This window comes from Kogia breviceps, chromosome 4 (assembly GCF_026419965.1).
Source record: "Kogia breviceps isolate mKogBre1 chromosome 4, mKogBre1 haplotype 1, whole genome shotgun sequence".
NCBI lineage: Eukaryota > Metazoa > Chordata > Mammalia > Artiodactyla > Physeteridae > Kogia > Kogia breviceps.
Window position 1 is genome coordinate 31,187,032 of NC_081313.1, and position 17,639 is coordinate 31,204,670.

The 17,639-nt window shown below is 45.6% G+C and overlaps 1 protein-coding gene across 1 annotated transcript in view; it reads left to right on the forward strand.

Moving 5' to 3' along the window:
* The window catches only part of EGFLAM (EGF like, fibronectin type III and laminin G domains), a 173,034-nt gene that overhangs the window by 124,595 nt on the left and 30,800 nt on the right, over positions 1-17,639 (forward strand). Inside the window, exons 12-15 of the mRNA XM_059060251.2 lie at positions 1,474-1,618; positions 4,880-5,069; positions 13,769-13,894; positions 15,018-15,261. Coding sequence (XP_058916234.1) covers positions 1,474-1,618; positions 4,880-5,069; positions 13,769-13,894; positions 15,018-15,261 — 705 coding nt within the window. The remainder of the gene's footprint in view (positions 1-1,473; positions 1,619-4,879; positions 5,070-13,768; positions 13,895-15,017; positions 15,262-17,639) is intronic.

Sequence of the window (17,639 nt, forward strand, 5' to 3'; positions counted from 1 at the left end):
CGTGTGGTTTTCTGCATGCAGAGTTCTGTGAACGTGTGAGTGTTTTAACCACCCTCATGGAGGTGCACATGGCACCTATTTGGGGACAAATAATGGTCGATCAGCGGGGTGCTTCTCCCTGGCTCACTGATTAAGATCCTGATGACACCATTCTCCTGCGGCCTGACCATCAGCAAGTGACTTAACCTCTCCCAGCCCCTGTTTCCTCCCAGGACTACTGTGAACATTAAATGCGTTAAAACATAAGGGTACTTAGAGCAGTGCCTGACCCATAGCAAAAGCATTCAGTAAGCACCAACCATGATTGTCTTTTGACTATTTTAGCACAAAAATTACTTTTGGTTAACAAGGGTAAGACTGTCAAGCATCCCACGTGGGGTAGAAAATGCCCCCCCACCCCCGTCCCCGCATCCTTTGCTAAATGCACTGATTGATGGGAGATTGAGGTCAGCCAGCAGGATCTGGGGCAGTGGCCCTAACCTTATGCGGATCTAACCCGTGGAGGATCTGATTGACTCCCGCTAGCCCTGCTGGATATTTGCTGGTAGCAGCTCTCCATCTCTGCAACTCCTACTGCGTGATCCTGAGATCCTCCCCCTCTACGTGAGCCTGTTTTGCAATGCCTCTCCGCCCCATTCCACTCCACTGGAGATCAGGAGACAAAGGGAGGCCATGGGAAGTGGGCTGCAATTAGTGCACATCCTGATAAGGACAGCACCCAACCATGCTTCCTTCCCCACCGGCAGTCTCAGAACCCATGGGGACTTGGCATGGTGGCTGCTTGGAAGTTGGCTAGAAAAGGTCAGAATCCTACATGTCAGGCATAGTGACCAGAGGGCACCCCAGGCCATACAGAGGTTGGGGAAAAAAAACAAGAATAATGCAACAGTCTGAGAATGCTTCTTCTCCACCCACACATCCCCTCTAGGCTGGAGACTCCCATGGAAACCACCCTGCACTCAGGCCCAGCTGAACACAGATGGCAGTGCTGGCCAGTTTGTCAAAATGATTGTGAAGACTTGGTTTCTTTTTTTCTTTTTTTTTTTACATTTTATTAACATCACTGAGCCTGTCATATGGGAGTTGTGGGAAGTCCCCAGAGAAATCCCAGGAAGCAGAATGATGCAAGTTCTAATTCTCTGCACCTTGAGTCCACGTGCAGCATCTGGTCATTTTGCTGAGAAGGAGAGGAGAGATCGTAGTTGCCCAGATTCTCTAAGCTGCAGAGAAAATCGGGTTCAAGGAGACCCCACACTGAAAGGTTCTATGGGCAGATTAAAGACAGCCAGGCTGAGAAGGAGGCGTCTAGCTCTTCCGTGTGTAGATTTAAACAGCTCTTGATATTTGTAAACCTAACTCTGAACAGACTGGCTCTCAAAGAAGCCATTACCCTGGAAGTGATGTCCATGGAGTCTGAAAGCACAATGAACTGGGTGATCTTAAGAATTTTCCTTTTCTTTTCTTCCCCCACAGGTTTAACTGTGGAACTGGGCTCGCCATCATCGTAAGTGAAACCAAAATCAAACTAGGGGGCTGGCACACGGTTACGCTCTACAGAGACGGGCTGAACGGGCTGCTGCAGCTGAACAACGGCACCCCGGTGACAGGCCAGTCCCAGGTGAGTGCGAGCCTCACTCCCTGCCCGCCCCCCTGCCCAGCACGCACCACAAGCACCCTGGCAGGGTGCCACTGCAGAGAGCTGGCAGCCCTGGCAGATGGGCTGCTTTTCATGGCAAACCCATGCAACCTGGCTCTGATGTGCCCCTGCCAGCTTTGCACTCTAGGTGGGCTTTCAGGGCACGTGTCCATCCCACGTCTACCGAGGAGGAGGAGGACTTCGCCAGCATCATGGCCCTGGGTGCACAGGGACGTGCAGTGGGTTCTGTGCCCAGGGCATGTGCTCTTTCTACAAGGACATCAATGCCAGGGGGTGGAGGAAGGCCCCGTACTGGAAGAATTGAAGCCATTATTATGCCAAACGCAAAGCTTGCTTTTACGGCAGAGGTGTTGCAATCCCGTGGCTTTAGAAAATCGTCCCGAAACGTTCACTTGGTTCAATATTCAGGAGTAATCCATTCATCCACCTTTTGGGGGCCATGATTATAGGAAGTGGTAAAGCAGCGTAACTGTTGCTTTACTCAGCAAATCACCTAGGTATTCACATAGTTGTCATGCTCTGAGCAATTTTAGGACTGTGTTTAGAATAAACAGTTGGGATTAGCAACCTGCCAAGGAACCGAGCCTGTAATTCTAATCAGGCAGGTATCTGTATCCTCTGAGGAAAAAAGTAGCAAGAAATCCTTTGTGTATATGTGTATAGCTTGCTCCTTGCCTGGGCTCTTCACTATTCTTTGCTGACAAGACATGTTACATTAAGGGTCATGACTTGCTGATAAAAAAAAAAAAAAAGAATAGAAAAAATAAAATCTCATTCATTTGAATCCCAGTGGTTCCAAAAGAATAAGAATCCAAATATAATGAATGTGAATCCAGGAAGATCATTTATGCAGATATGCATATATTTCTAAGGAAGGGAAAGATGGGATAAATGCACTGCAGAATCACATAAATGCCAGAACAATAGGCCTACTATGGTTAAAATTAAATTTGACAGGAATAAAGAAACTTTGAACTTGGGTCCAAAATACTAACATGAATACAGGTGGAGAAGCTGTAACAGAAGTAACACATGTGTAAATGTCTTATGGTTTAAAACAAGGAAATTCAATAAAGGTTAATAAATAGGGCCATGTGATAACAACAAGCTAAAGAAATTATAGACTGTATTAATAGAGGTGTAGCATCTAGGAAAATGGAGGTGATAATCCTATTCTATTCTGGTGCCTATGTGTGTAGTTTGCAGTACTCTAACAGGGACTCTAATCCTCGAAGAGGATTGCCTTCAGAGTATATGATTTCAATGCATGTAAGCATTCATTACAAAAAGCATATAATTTTGTGGATACTCAGGGCAACATCTGCCTCTCTACTACCAGGACTTGCTAAGCAAGTTGTATAAGCAGGACCGCAGATGTGGAATGTTTGAGAAAACTGTCTCAAGAGATAGTGACTCAGTTTTAAGTCAGAGTTCCCCCAAAACAGACCTGAGATGAGGAGTCTTAGGCAAATGATGCACTAAGAAAAGGATCCCATAGGAAACCTGTAAGAGAGGGGATTAAGATGAACGGGGGAGGGGCAGAAGTCAGTAAGAGTGAGATCTCAGGCCAAGTTCATCAGGATCTGCCTTTAGCCTGATCCCACAGGGGAGCTCTGGAGTGTAAGTAGTACCACGGAGTGAGGCCAACCCAAAGCAAGGGAATTGTACTTTCACACTTAAGCACCCATTAAAACTTGTGAAGGGCTGTGCCAGGGGACTGCAAACTCCAGGATACCACCAGTTCTCTGCATAGGCAGGCAAAGCAGCCTCCAGAGGCCCAAAGACAACCCTCATTAGAGAAAGGTAAAGGCTAGGCTCAAAGACTATTGCCTGGGATGTTGTGAAGGGAGTTTCAGAGGAGCTACCCACCCCTCTGATGCACTTAATGTTCCAAAAAAGGAGAAAAGGATTTAGCTGTCGGGCTCCTGCTGTGGTCCTGGATCAGGGAATAGGGCCAGAAGTGTGAGGAAGGGATCCAGAAGAAGTAAATCCTGAGGATCTTGGTGAAATAAGCCAACAGGGCACTCAGTTCTTCTAACGAAAGCTATATGCCAGTGGCTGGCAAATAATTAATCCTTAAAATCCACTGTAAATATTTTAAAGCTGCCTAGCTCATATTTAATATACTATTTACAAATGATTCTTATCTATTCATTAGAAAAGATAAAGCAATGATGAGATGTTTTACTTATTGATAACAAAAGTATAAAGGATAAAGATTACACTTCAGTGGCTTACATTCTAGACATTTTATAACTTCTGGCAGCATACCTTTTCCCAACCTCCTTCTATACCCTTTAATCCAAGCAAATGAGATATTTCTGCAATAAAAATAACAAATAACCAAGAGCACCTTAATTCTGTCCCACCTAATGTTCAGCTCTGTATTTTGTAACCTCAAAATCTACAATCCAGACTGTGGTTTAGCCTTAAGATTGGAAATGTCCCTACTTAGCTGTAATAGCACTTTAAAAAAATTGTATCCAGGGCTTCCCTGGTGGCGCAGTGGTTGAGAATCCGCCTGCCGATGCAGGGGTCACGGGTTCGTGCCCTGGTCCGGGAGGATCCCACATGCCGCGGAGCAACTAAGCCCGTGAGCCATGGCCGCTGGGCCTGCGCGTCCGGAGCCTGTGCTCCGCAACGGGAGAGGCCACAGCAGTGAGAGGCCCGCATACCGAAAAAAAAAAAAAATTGTATCCATGAGCAAATTTCAAAATGTTTTGCAACTCAGTCTTGGCAATTTCCCTCTTCCTCACAAATGCCTCTTGCAGGATATAGTATAAAGGTGACTAGGACAGTACAAGGGTAAACGTTAGCCCATGTATACACAAAATTAGTATTATCACCTTTTGAGACACAGAATAGCCCCATGACCCATCCACGATACACAGTAAATTGGTGTCAGGACTGGAAAGAGAAAGTTTTTTTTTGGATGCCCATCATGGTACACTTCCTGTTGGGTCGCTCTTGGCTCTAACCCGCCTTCCCTTCCCTTCTAGGTTCCAAAATCATCCCTTCTCAAGAGACAGCCCTCTGAGAAGCTCTCTTGAGTTTTCTATGGTAACCGTGGGTTTAATTTTCCAGTAGGACGATGACTTATATACAGATGGAAGAAAACACTGGCGCTGTAAATTGCATCTTAACCATGTCCCTCCTGAAAATCTGTTGTGTTTTAGCTTTTGACTTTGTGTAGTGATTTACTGTTTCCATCTTTTCTTAAAGGGCCAGTACAGTAAAATTACCTTCCGGACACCTTTCTATCTTGGTGGGGCTCCCCGTGCTTACTGGTTGGTGAGAGCAACAGGGACAAACAGAGGCTTTCAAGGCTGTGTACAGTCACTCACTGTGAATGGGAAGAGAATGGACTTGAGGCCCTGGCCGCTGGGGAAGGCACTCAGCGGGGCTGATGTGGGTAAGTGGTTGCCCAGTGGGCGATGCTCTCATGGGACTGCCTTTCTGCTTTGGGCCAGGGTGGGGAGAAGCTTCATGTGCTACAACCCTAGACAGATGGTTAATGCAGAGCTTTAGGAGGGAGGTGGGCCTGAGGGGTGAGGTTGGTGCTCTGAAGACATGATGACCTTGAATCTGAACACTCAGATGTGATAAATAAGACCAAGGGTGGACCAAACCCCTGGTTGTGTCCTGCTGCCATCTTGGCCCTCTTCATGAAACGTAGCCTGGTTTCATCTGACAAGGCAACAGCAATTCAGCCCTTTCACCCTTCCTCACCCAGTCCAGTGGAAGAACCAACACAATGATGTAGAAAGATCTTTCGTATACTCTTTGCTTCTAAAAGAAATGGCCACATTCCAATTCTTTTTTTTTTTTTTTTTGCGGTTTTTTTTTTTTTTGCGGTACGCGGGCCTCTCACCGCTGCGGCCTCTCCCGTTGCGGAGCACAGGCTCCGGACGCGCAGGCGCAGCGGCCATGGCTCACGGGCCCAGCCGCTCCGCGGCATGTGGGATCTTCCCGGACCCGGGGCTCGAACCCGCGTCCCCTGCATCGGCAGGTGGACTCTCAACCGCTGCGCCACCAGGGAAGCCCCCACATTCCAATTCTTGACCACCGTGCCAAACACGTTCTTGACGCCCTCTCATTTACTCCTCGTACTGACTTGAGGAGGTAGAAATTATTATTATACTTATTTTACACATGAAGACACTGGGACTTGTAAAAGTTAAAGAACTTATCTAAAATAGGGCAGAACTAGGATTGTGGTTTTTTTCTTTTTTTCTATTTTCCTTTTTTTAAATTAAGATTATTTTTTGAGTAGTTTAAGGTTCACAGCAAAACTGGGGGGAAGGTACAGAGATTTCCCATATGCCCTCTGGTCCCACACACACGTAGCTCCCCACCCCCCAATTATCAACATCCCCCATTGGAGTGGCATATTTGTTAACAATTGATGAACCTGTGGACACATCATAATTGCCCCAAATCCATAGTTTACATTATGGTTCACTTATAGTGTTTTATGTTCTATGGGTTTGGACAAATGGACAAACATATATCCATCATTATGGTATCATACAGAGTATTTTCACTGCCTTAAAATTCCTCTGTGCTCTGTTTATTCATCTCCTCCCCCCATCTCCAACCCCTGGCAACCACTGATCTTTTTATATCCTTTATAGTTTTGCCTTTTCCAGAATGTCATATAGTTGGAATCATACATGATGTAGCCTTAATAGATTGGCTTCTTTCAGTTAGTAATATGAATCTAAGTTCCCTCCGTGTCTTTTCATGGCTTGATAGCTCATTTCTTTTTAGCACTGAATAATATTCCATTGTCTGGATGGACCACAATTTATCTGTTCACCTACTGAAGGACATCTTGGCTGCTTCCAAGCTTTGGTAATTATCAATAAAGCTGCTATAAACATCCAGGTGTTTGGGTGGACATAAGTTTTCAGCTCTTTTGGGTAGACACCCAAGAGTGTGGTCACTTGATCATGTGGTAAGAGTATGTTTAGTTTTGTAAGAAACCACCAAACTGTGGACTGTATCATTTTGCATTCCCACCGTGAATGTATGAGAGTTCCTTTTGTTCCACATTCTTGTTAGCATTTGATGTTGTCAGTGTTCCATATTTTGGCCATTCTGATAGGTGTATAGTGGTATCTTGTTGTGATTTGCATTTCCCTGATGACATATGATATGGAGCATCTTCTCACATGTTTATTTGCCATCTGTATATCTTCTTTGGTGAGGTATCTGTTAAGATCTTTGGCTCATTTTCAATGGAGTTGTTTGTTTTCTTATTATTGAGTTTTAAGAGTTCTTTATTTATTTTGGATAACAATCCTTTATCAGATGTGTCTTTTGAAAATGTTTTTCTTATCTGTGGCTTGTTTTCTCATCCTCTAGACATTGTGTTTCACAGAGCAGAAGTTTTTAATTTTAATGAAGTTCAGCTTATCAATTATTTCTTTCATGGATCCTGTCTTTGGTGTTATATCTAAAAAGTCATTGCTTTACCCAAGGTCATCTAGGTTTTCACCTATGTTACTTCCTATGAGTTTTATAGTTTCATATTTACATTTAGGTCTGTGATCCATTTGGAGTTAATTTTTGTGAAGGGTGTAAGGTCTCTGTCTAGATTCTTTTTTGTTTTTTTTGTATGTGGAAGCCCAGTTGTCTAAGCACCATTTGTTGAAAAGACTAGGATTGTTTTTAAAGAAATAAGGACATTTATTCCATCACTGAAAGCAGCAGTTAGATAATTCTAAGGTTGGTTAATTCAATGACTGTTTTAGTCAGCTAGGGTCACCATAACAAAATACCACAGACTGGGTGGTTTAAACAACACATATTTATTTTCTCACAGTTCTGGAGGCTGGAAATCCAAGATCAAGGTGTTGTCATGTTTGGTTTCTCCTGAAGCCTCTCTCCTTGGCTTGCAAATGGGCACCTTCTCACGGTGCCCTCACATGGCCTTGTCTGTGCTTGAATCCTGTGTCTCTCCCTTTTCATATAAGGACACCAGTCAGATTGGATTAGGACCACTCACATGACCTCATTTAACTTTCATTACCTCTTTAAATGCCCTGTCTCCAAATACAGTCACATTGCGAGTTAGGGCTTCAACCTATGAATTTTGGGAGGACACAGTTCAGTCCCTAACAGTGACTCAATGATGTTAGAACTCTGGGTTGGTATCTCAGTGGTTCTCTTGTTTTTCACTCATAATCCCAAGATGGTGCCACAACTCTGAGCATCACATCCTCATATGACATTGTTATTGCAAGAAATGGCAAGTTCCTTTCTTGGGTCTCTTTGTTCTCCATCTTCAAGATGTCATTCTGAAAGAACGCATGGTGACTACCACATGTGCACGATCTAGCTTCTACCATTCACATTTGGCTGCATTTGCTCTACCAGATATGATCCTATTCCTCCCTCTCTCCATTCCTGAGTCAGAGCTAGGATTCGGTCTTCATGACTCCAAGTACAGTTTGTTTGTTTTGTCTCTTTGTTTTGTAGCTGGTATTAGTTGAGCACCTACTACATGCAGCCACCATTCAGAACTACTTTAATCTTCTCAAAGTAGGTGCTATGATTAGTCTTAGTGTTTACAGATGAGAGCTGGTGGTTCAGAACAGTTAAGTAACTTGCCTAAGGTCACACAGCTAGTGGGTGGTAAAGCTGGTAAATGGTGACCTCAGCAATTCTGGCACCAGTGCCTGCCCTCTTAACCACGTCTGCCACATCAGAGGCTCCCAAATTGGTTTCAAATTGCTTCCTTCTACTTTTCTCACTCCTAAAGGTGACACCATTGTTAAAACTACAAAAGATGGAGTTTACTTGAAAGGAAAAGATTACTCTCTACCTGTTATTCCCTGTATTACTTTTTCCTTCCATTGATCACTTGGTCAAAGCAAACAGTCAACAGTAGTGACTAAAGCTATTACAAAGGTTCCCGCTGTGGTAAGGTGAGAAACAGCAGGCCCAGGAGAAGTCTCCTGTGATGTTGAAGAGTCTGGACTCTGAAGGCAGATTGCCTGGATTTGGCAGGTCAGTTAACCTCTTTGAGACTCAATATCACCATCTATAAATAGTAACTGCCTCCTAAAATTATTCTGTCTGGATGAGTCATGGTGCCTATAGAGTACTTAGAATAAAGCCTTGCACATAGCAAATATGTTGTAAATGTTTCCTGTTGTTGATGTTATTATTAATATTCTGACACTCCACAGGGTATAAGTTGTTTCTTCTCTCTTCATTGAACTAACAGGGAAACAGCCCTGAAGGACAGATCTGGCAGTCTTGTAATCTCTGACGGGTAGTTAAGAAGTTGCAAAATTGAGTAAGGGCCAATTTCCGACAGCATTTTAAATTCTCACCCTGAGCTCTCCATTGAGCAGCTGAGCCCAGAGGACCCACCTCGCTGGCTCTGGGCTCCCTGGGGGTGGCTATTGGATTATTCCGTTGCTCTCTGTCAAACTTAGTGGCAGGCATTGGTTACATGGCCTTTTTTTTTTTCCATTTCTTCCCATTTCCCCCCTGGGGTACAAGAACAGGGCTGGCTATCCTTCCTCTCCTCCATATTTGCTTTCCTCCGAGTAAGTCCTCTGGAAGTTCAAGTTCCTACAACTTAAATGCAGCCTCACCATGGGGGAGCTGGGCTCTTGGAAACAGCGGTGAATTTCCCATGGAGATGCAGGCTTCCAGAAGAGGGTGAGGACAGTTGTAAGTCATGGCTCCTCCCTCTGACCTCAAACTTGGCCTTGCGGGCTTCAACCACAGATTTTTCTCTGTCCCACCTCCCCAAACCCAAGAAACCTGTTTCCAAGGGGCCTTTCATTACTCGACCCCTCCCACCTCATCTCCTTCATTAAATTATTTCCAGCTATTGAATTCTCTGTGAACTCACATTCTAGAATAATCAGCCATCTCAGCAAAATTTTGTATTCTCTGGCCCAGACTTTTCTTTTATTATTTCCACCCAAATTCTCCAACCTAAGCCACCACCACTCATTTTTTCCAATCCCATCTTGGATCCTCGCCCTGCAGGGTCACAGAGCCAACTTCCCAAGTTATTCGAGACTCATGAGGTCTGCAGGGGCCACGGGTCTCACTATGGCTTATCACTCTCTTACTCTTTCTTCCACTTGGTGAATACTTATTTAAGCTCCTGTGCTGGTCACAGGCACTGGGTGCTTAAGATAAAGCAATAAACAAGACAGGATCTCAGCTCATCGCACCTGTCATAACTCTCCCTAGGAGAGACCAAATTAATCAAATAAACATCACGCAAAGAAATGTAAAATTACAATTTGGAGAGTTACAAAGGGGAAGTGCAATACTAATGTACAATAGGGAGAGTTATGGGCTGGGGGTCAGGAAAAGCATTTCTGAGGCTGTAATGTGAAGTTGATATCTGAAGCAAGAGTAGGAGTTAAAAAGCAGAGATGAGAGGGAAGTGCATTCCAGGCAGAGGAAATGCCCTGTCCCAGTGGGAGGTTGAGGGGAGGTGGGTCTCATGATCTTGTCTGTGTTTTGCAACGATCCCACTGACGATAGACAGCTTTTTGGAAAGGGTCTTCACGGGGGGCGTGTAGAGCAGCTGGGAGGCTGTGCAGGAGTTCACATCAGAGATGATGGTGGTTTGATCCAGGGTGGTGGTGGTGACACACTTGACAGATCTTTAGGAGGGGAAATAGACAAGCCTCACTGTTGCGCTGGATTGGGGGGACCAGGGGCAGGGAGGCCACCCACCGTCCATGGTCTCCTCAGTGTACTCCACTCCACCTTCTCTTCCCTCCTTGCGAGCCTGATCTCTCTCCTGCCCCTCACTTCATTATCTTGCGTAAACTTACATAACAGCTGGTGTATAGAAATTATCAGTGTCGGTAAAAGTTATTTTATATATTGATGATGCAGCACCTCCTTCCTCCTACTCTCAGAGTTGAGAGTTCTCCTTCCTCAGACTAACCTTTTCATCTACACTCTGCACCCATCCTTCCCTATGTTCCTGGGACCTTGCTGCCGAGGTTGTCACTTCTCAATAACCCAAGGCTTCTTTTTTTTTTTTTTTTTTTTTTTTTTTTTTTTTTTTTTTTTTTTTTTTTGCCGTATGCGGGCCTCTCACTGTTGTGGCCTCTCCCATTGCGGAGCACAGGCTCTGGACGCGCAGGCTCAGCGGCCATGGCTCACGGGCCCAGCTGCTCCGCGGCATGTGGGATCTTCCCGGACCAGGGCACGAACCCGTGTCTCCTGCATCGGCAGGCGGATTCTCAACCACTGCACCACCAGGGAAGCCCAACCCAAGGCTTCTTAAGCTTTCATATGCCATGGACCCCTTTAGCAGTCCGGTGAGGTCTATGGACCTCTTCTCAGGAGGATGTTTTCAAATGCAGATAATAAATATACATGATAGGAAAAAATTATATTGAAATAAAGCTATATAATAAAGTTCTGTTATTATAGTAACGTATGTGCTCCTTTATAAAGCATTAAAGAACAGTATTCTTCAATGGTGGGTGCAATAACCACCATGCTGTCAAAGGAGTGATGAGAATAAATGATGTCTTGAGATACCCGCAATAAATGGAAAGTGATTCACCCCTTTCTCAGGTCCACTGGGCACAATTCGCAAGAACTGCTAATACTGGAGATTCGTTACCTCCATTAATAAGTAAGGGAAATACTCAAGTCCACTTAGAGATCATGGAAAATAAAGATAAAAGGTTTTCCCCATCAAAGTTCATGGATGCCTTGCTCTAGCTTATTCACAGCCACTCAGGTCCTCTCCAGCGTCAACCAGTGCCATGTTTGCGTGACCCTGGACCCTTCTGATTCGGGCACCCTGCGGACTTCTCTCCTCTCTCTCAAAACCTGAGTCCAGCAACCCCCCCTCCAGGCCCCCTGTCTGAATTTCCTGTGATGGGGTTCTGCCTTCCACTGCAAAGCAAAGCTGCTCTCCTGAAGCTGTGACTGGTTCTGTCTTTGCAAACCCCTCCTGGACCTCTCAGCAGTATTCATTTGACTTCTGTCTTGGCTTTTGCTTTCCCTGAGCTTCTGGGAACCCACCTTGTCTGGGTCCTCTGTGTCCTTCATCTGTTCCGCCTTTGTCTCTGCCAGCTGCTCTTCCTTCGTGTGCCCTGGGATTTCCAGGGGCCCTTCCATCCTGTCCTCTCTCAAGGAGCGCATATGTTCTTGGTATCAGGGTCGCCCCTACCTTGCTGCTGCGCCCCCCCCCCCCCCAGCCCTCACCTGTGTGCAGGAAGGGCTCAGCAGCAGAGATTTCCACCATCACCTTATGCTTCGGCTGGACGAAAGCCACCTCTTCTGCTCATTGGAAGCCCGGTCCAGTTCCCAGACTCCCTCATTTCCTTCCTCTTGCCACTCTCCTTTCGGTCTTCCAAGCTAGGAGCCCTGAGGTTATGCTGGAGTCTTCCTCCACCTTCAACTTCTAGAATGAACTGGCTACTCCTGCTTGCCCTGTGTGTCTTTGATTGTTCGCTTTCTCTCCATTTCCTCTGCGATCACCCTCTCCAGCTGCAGTTTACCTCCCCGTAGGATTTCTCTCCTCTTTCCCACTCCCATGGCTCATGATCTATCTTGCATACCACTGCCGATACAATCTTGCTGAAACACTGCTTTCATCAAGTAAACATCTCTGGCTGGCTTTCAACCCCCCCCGCCCCCCGCCGCCCGCCAACTCCCAGCTATAAACAACAGTTACAAAGCAAATTTGTAAAATAATTTTTCCCATGTGTATCTAAGATAAGCCAAGGACTCCACTTCTTCCTGCGGGACCAGCCCTTCTCTGAGAAAGCCTCCCAGCCCACAGAAATCGGTGGGGCGTGGGGACCTGTGAGAGTTTGGCTCTCTAAATTCAAGTCGGCCTCTCTGTGGAGGCTGTGGTTGCTGGCAGTGGTCTCAGGGCTGTGGCTGATAAAAAAAGGAGACCACCGTCACTTCTGCCTGAACTTCCAGTGGCCCCCAGCTGGGATTCATAGAGGCCAGCTCACCTGGCTGGAGGGGCAAGCTATCTGGAAGGGCTGTAATTAAATTCTGTTATCAGCTCCTGAAGTGGGTCTCCTCTCCTGGGTACACAGTATGCCACAGTAAGCCCTTCCCCCTCCTCCCGAGGAGGCTCTCATGGCGGGGGTGGGGGAGGGGGGCGGCTACCAGCTCCCGCGGGCGTCACATTGGAGGCTGGGCGATGCAGAGCCGGACCCCTCGCGGCTCAACCAGAGATGCACCCCCTTTGCCTCCACCCCAAGGAAAAGGGCTTTGGACTCACCTCTGTAGTTCTGGGCCAGGTTGTGGCTCGTCTGCCTAATTTATTTCTTATACACAAGGAGAAAAGGAAGAGCAAAGGAGCAGAAGAAAAGCAGCCCAGGAAAAGTCCGTTTGTTTCCACTTCATCTGGTGACCTACACTTGAAAATGACCAAGTGTACCCTTTACGGGTCTCTCCGATGTGTGTTTGGTAGAGAGAACTAACCCATCTGATGTTGAATCTTTCGGCACTTTTTACTTCCGGTCACCTTGCTGTCCCTCATAAGACCGTAACCTTGAGTTTAGAAGTAGAGATTCTGGAACCCCCTGCTAAGGTATTATGGAGCCCCCCCTGCTCCAGACAGAGGTGTTGACAGTCCAGGCCAGTTAATAAGCTTCCACAAGGCTCCTGACCTCCTCCTGTGCTTATCTTGCTTGACCCAACGTTCAACCAAGAAGGCAGGCAGCACTTAAGGTAATTGGGGCCAAACAAATGAGAACGCTTTTAACATAAACACTCTGCTGACATTGAAGGCATGGTGACACCCTCTTGAGAGAACAACAGCGAGATGAGTTACAGGCAGAAACAACTGTCACCCCGTCAGTGGTCATAAAATTGCCCAGTTATTTATTATTTGATTTACTGTGTCCACCATGTTTTAAAGCGTCCCTGTGGCTCTTCATAAAGACTAAACCCAAATCAAGTTAAAATGAAAGGGGCAGTTCCACTTATCCTGAAAGCTGGTTTGCAGTTGTGCAGAGGAGCAAATCAGTAGGAGTGGGGCATGAACTGTATTTGTTCCAAAGCGTAAGCTGTCGGCGTGCTCAGTCTTGGACTGGCTCACGTGATGAATTGGCTTTGTCATTCCCATTCTGTATTTAGGGGAATGCAGCAGTGGAATCTGTGACGAAGCCTCCTGCATCAATGGTGGCACCTGCACAGCCAGCAAAGCTGACTCCTACGTTTGCCTCTGTCCCCTGGGATTTAGAGGTCGACACTGTGAAGATGGTGAGAAAGAAGCAAGCTGATGGCAATGTCTGCCTGCATTGTTAACTCATGTTGATGTAATTTTTCATCAGTGTACTTTTAGCAAGGTCCCATATATTTTTATGGGATTAATGTTGCTTTGCTGGGAGGGATGGGAGAATCTTTTCTTTAACCAGGTTGGAGTGTCCTCGAGTGTCAGCGTGGCAAACCAGCCAAAGACAAGTTCTCTTTGAGAGAACTTAACAGGCTTTGGTGGGCTCATCTTGGCCCTCAGAGAGCTTTGAAAAGCCTATATTTGTGTGGTTTGTGTCAGAATTTGAAGCAGTCACAGCTCGGGCTCCTTAGGATATCTGATGGTTTCAGAGAAGATGCTGGGGAGGTACACACAGAAACATTAACCATATGATGTTTCTTTTTCTTTGTACTGTTCTGCTGAATTATTCTACCTCTCAAGACTGTATATATTGATTATATTTATATATATATACACATATATGTATGTATACATATAAAAACACACGCACACACAAATACACACATATAATAATGGAAATTTTGAAAGATTTAAAAGATTTTGGAAAAACCAAGCAGGGTCGAACATGTTTTCACTTTTCTGCCAGTGATTCAGACTTGGCCCTAAGACACCATCCCGGGGAAAAGGTTTTTTGAACACTGTATAATCTCAAACTTCTTGTCACCTAGAAGCGGGCGTTGTGAGTCAGAGTAAGCCAAAGCTGTTATACACCATCTTCATATTTCTGTAGCCTAACAGACTAAAGGTTGATCCTTGCTCATATCATGGAAGGTCAGCGAGAGGAGTGTGCTCTGCCTCCACGTGGTCATTCGGGGACGCAGACGCCTGCCTTCTAGTGGCTCTGCTGGGGCCTTAGCATCCTCCACTGATTCCTGCAGGCAGCCAGCAGGTGAAGAAGAAAGAGCAAGTAGAGGATGGAGAGGAGCTTTAGGGGCCAGACCTGGAATTCTGTGTACTACTTCCACCCACATTCCAGTGGCCAGAACTCAGCTACACCACGCACCTATCTTCAGAGCAGCTGAGAACTAGAGTTTAGTTCTGTAGCCAGGAGGAAGAGAAGATGCCAGTTCTGGCACGGAGGGATTTCTAACCACGTGCTTGTTCTTTCAGCTTTCACCTTGACCATTCCTCAGTTCAGAGAGTCTCTGAGGTCCTACGCTGCAACACCCTGGCCACTGGAGCCCAGGCATTACCTCTCCTTCATGGAGTTTGAGATCACGTTTAGGCCTGACTCAGATGACGGCGTCCTCCTGTACAGCTATGACACGGGCAGCAAAGACTTCCTGTCTATCAACATGGCAGGGGGCCACGTGGAGTTCCGCTTTGACTGCGGCTCTGGGACTGGTGTTCTCAGGTAAGGACTGAGACCGTCAGGGTCCACCTCCCCTCAAAAGCCAGACAACACTCACTTTGAAGAAAGACAAATTTGTCATCTACCAGCTTGCTCTCTTCCTGTCTTCCTACAGTTCTCTTTTCTGAAACCTGTCCTGATTCATACAGATGACGTGCTTCCCAGAGATCATGCTCTCCTGCTGGCAAGGTTTCCTCTTCTTGAATAACTACCCAGTCCTCTCCACCTAAGATCATGCGACACAATCAGCGGAAACATGATAAATTGTCAATCAGCACCTTGCTCAGAGCGTCACTTAGTGGGCAAATATACGACAACTAGTTTTAAAAGTACCAATAGAAATGTAACGAACAGAGATTTCCTTGGTGACCTCACTTTATTTATTTATTTTGTCCATTGGAAGTAGTGTGTATCAGAGCCACAATCACTTAAAAACATCAAATTATTATTCATCTGCCCTATTTCCCACAAACGTCCTATTGAGAGAAGCTTAAGTTGTTTCCATTAGATTAAGAGGATTTCAAAAGGACACCGACTTCCTCACCAGCATCGAGTGAACACACCGCGGCATTACGTTACACATGCTCATACGTGAATAAATACATAATTGTCACATAATCATCCATTGCTGTGCATCAATAGATTGCGGTGGCCTCACTTTAAATTTTAACGTTCCTCTTGCTTTATTTCTTTGGCGGCAACTAAGTTATTTGGCATGGCTCTTATCGGCCTCCGTACAGAGAAGCTGATAGCAAACCACCAGCAACTGCAAAGACCCTTCCCTGAGCAACATGCTCGTGAAGGCTGGGTGATGACTGGTTTCAACAGCATGGAGTAACTAAGTGCTTCTAAAGCGCTTTCTGGTGTCTGCAGATTTGGTTCTGGGTTATCAACACTTTCCTTCTGTTATCTAGTTTGTACTATTCATTGACTTAGCAGATCGATTGTTCCCATACAGTGTGGCAGTATCTTTGTGAATCCCTCAGAGCAGTTGGGAGGTGCAGATAGTTTTCTTGCTTGTTTATGTCTCCCCTCTTTTCACTGTGTTCCTCCCATGGTAGTTTTTCTGTTTTTTTCTTTTCTTTTTTTTTTAACATCTTTATTGGAGTATAATTGCTTTACAATGGTGTGTTAGTTTCTGCTTTACAACAAAGTGAATCAGTTATACATATACATATGTTCCCATATCTCTTCCCTCTTGCGTCTCCCTCCCACCCTCCGTATCCCACCCCTCTACGTGGTCACAAAGCACCGAGCTGATCTCCCTGTGCCATGCGGCTGCTTCCCACTAGCTATCCACCCTACGTTTGGTAGTGTATGTATGTCCATGCCACTCTCTCACTTTGTCCCAGCTTACCCTTCCCCCTCCCCATATCCTCAAGTCCATGCTCTAGTAGGTCTGTGTTTTATTTTGTTTCACAGTGCCCTGCAGCAGGAAATCGGTTAGTCTTTGTTGTTGTTTTAAAGGAAATCGGGGGCTGTATTGAATCACAATTCATATTGCTAGACTGTCATTCCTAGAAAGAGTTTGTTGCTGAGATCTTACAGCCATGCGTTGCCCTTAATTGCTGATCGTTGTTTATGGCTGATGGGAAGTGCTTACTGCATTAGGTTTCAACAATTCTTTAAAAGGACAGTTCATTTCTGTCCTTAAGGGCTGAATTCCTACACATCAGTGAGCTCGCTCACCTTGGGGAATGGACAAACACTTTTGTACCTCTGGTTATGCAAGAACATCCTATGTCTCAAGACAACTTTGGTGGGTATTTAATTGATTCAATTTACATATGATTATGCAAAACAGTCTAAGCAATTCACTTAGAACTATTTGCCAGGTTGAGAAAGGAAGACACCTTGAATATCACTTTGTACTTTCAAATGGCCTCATCCTGGATAAGGAATGAACAGAAAGGGCTGGTGAGGGTCGGGGCTCATCAGCCCTCCTCCTGCACAGATTGCCCCCTGCCCCCTGCACCTCGACAGTGGCAGCTCCAGCTATGGGGTCACAGTGGAACCTTAGAAGTCCAGCATTTCCCTCTTTCATGATTCTGTTTCTATTTTTGACAAGAGGTGTTTTTCATTTTTTTTTCACATAAGTTATTGCTTCCCTGCCTGTCAGGAAAGGCTCCTGGAAAAAGAATTCTTTCGTATTAGGTGTGATGAAAAGGAGGCAAGAACTCAGAGATTCCAAGGAACAGACCACCGTCTGTTCCCCTGGGCCATCCCCTCTCCAGTGTAAATGACAACACTGATTACGGTTCGTGTTTCAGACGGCCCTTTGGAAGATGTTTATTCTGAAAACCAGTTCCAAGACTTCCTGCTTCATTAAGACAATTCAGTGAAAGTCTCAACTACAGGAAGCTGCGGAATTGGCCAAATCA